The sequence below is a fragment of the Anoplopoma fimbria genome, unplaced genomic scaffold (genome assembly GCF_027596085.1).
Source record: "Anoplopoma fimbria isolate UVic2021 breed Golden Eagle Sablefish unplaced genomic scaffold, Afim_UVic_2022 Un_contig_11408_pilon_pilon, whole genome shotgun sequence".
NCBI lineage: Eukaryota > Metazoa > Chordata > Actinopteri > Perciformes > Anoplopomatidae > Anoplopoma > Anoplopoma fimbria.
The window spans coordinates 1-1768 of NW_026550823.1; the positions used below are offsets into that span (position 1 = coordinate 1).

At 38.2% G+C, this 1768-nt stretch overlaps 1 gene segment (V, D, J or C); it reads right to left on the minus strand.

The window, feature by feature from the left end:
• Positions 1–358: 358 nt before the first annotated feature.
• Positions 359–1682, minus strand: LOC129115271 (Ig lambda-2 chain C region-like). The segment is given in 1 exon segment: positions 359–1682. A coding segment is annotated over 1 exon segment (312 nt).
• Positions 1683–1768: the final 86 nt, after the last annotated feature.

The window sequence follows — 1768 nt, forward strand, 5'->3', positions numbered from 1 at the left end:
CTGAACACAGAGCTGACAGTAACCTCACCAAGCACACACTAAATAATCACACTAATAAATTAAACACATTATTTTAAATTTAATAACACCACTTCATGTTCTGTTCATATTTACTCTTGCCTGATCACATATTCACAAAATCCATCAATGCTGTTTTTTTTTTCATCATGATAAAAAACATGAATTATTTCTTTTCTCATATATCAATATCTTCTTTTGAGTTCATTAAAAAAACTAATCATTTAATTAATATTTCATTAATATGATATTTTTCTAAAGAGAGGAGTATCATTTAAAGTTATTAAACCGCCTTATTTCTTACTCCTCTTCACAAGATAAAACACCAAACACTTCATCATGTAATTCATCAGTGAAAGCTTTATTAGCAAGAACATCAATCATCAACATGACAGTTATTAAACACACTCACATCTAGCTGCTGAACTTTAATCTCTAAATTGTTGTTCTCCGTCACACAAAGCTTTAGTTTACAAAGACTCAAACTCATATTGATCAGAGCAGCAGGTGTGTTCCTGCTGCTCCCCACACAGAGCTCCCGTCCTGGGCTTCAGCCAGCTCCTCTAGCCCTTACACTGGCTCCTGTGGAGGGACTGGGTCTGGCTGTGGTCATGATGGAGGACCCTGCAGGAGTACAGCTCTCCTTGCATCCAGCGCTCCTGGCTCAGGTTCAGGGTGCTGCTGCTGCTGTAGAGTCCGCTCTTCTCCTCCTCTGAGCTGCTCAGGACTCCCTCTGTCACCTCTGTGCCGTCCACCTGCCAGCTCACCACAGCTCCCTGAGGAGAGTAGCCGGACAGAAGGCAGGCCAGCGTGGCCGAGCCCCCGGAGAGCTGCTCAGAGGAGGGGGGAAGCAGAGAGACGGAGGGCCTGACCATGGGGCCAGCTGGAGGGGAAGCAGAGACACACAAGGAGCAGATTAACGTCCACTGTAGGACAGACAGCTGGACATGAGACAGTTATGATACATGACAGAGGTTAACACCACTGTGGGTTATCTGTGTGCATGAAGGGATCAGACAGAGGAGAGGAGACATGGGAAGAAATTACGGTTTAACAAATGAAACAAAATGATTAAACTTAATTGAATCCTCTACTGTTACACTCATCATAAATCACTAAGGATTATAGAATAATATCCAACATGACTTAGTTGTTAATGTAATGAAACAGTTTAATTAATCAATATTACATTAATTGTTCATATCTTTTATATCATGTTTGATAGAAAATAATTCATCCCTTCAATGGTTTTCTTGTGGAAAACAATGTAAGATCTGTAAACAGTTAAAGACTTTGTCATCTGTCTGTTTCACTTCCTTTTCACCACTTTAAACTAACCAACTGTGAACCCAAACTGCAGCCGCGCTGAATGTACATATAAACTTACTAATATGTTTTAAAGTCATCCACATTAAATTTTATATCCAACAGCAGTTTGAATGTTACAAATAACATAATAAAGAACATGCTCTTTTCTTAAATTTTGAAAGATAGACAATATTTCTACCAAATTTTGTGAAACATTGGATAAAATATTCATATTTTTCTGCACATATGTCACAGTAAACATCATATATAACAACAAAATAATAGTAATCGCTGCACAATTTACCTAAAATGTGATATTAGCCAAGCTTTAATAGATGGCAAAAAATATCCAAAACATAAAAATTATCCAAGATCAATGTGTTTCATTTAAGTGGCCGTACAAAAACCTCCTGCACTGTGAACAAGCATCTATCCACTGAAA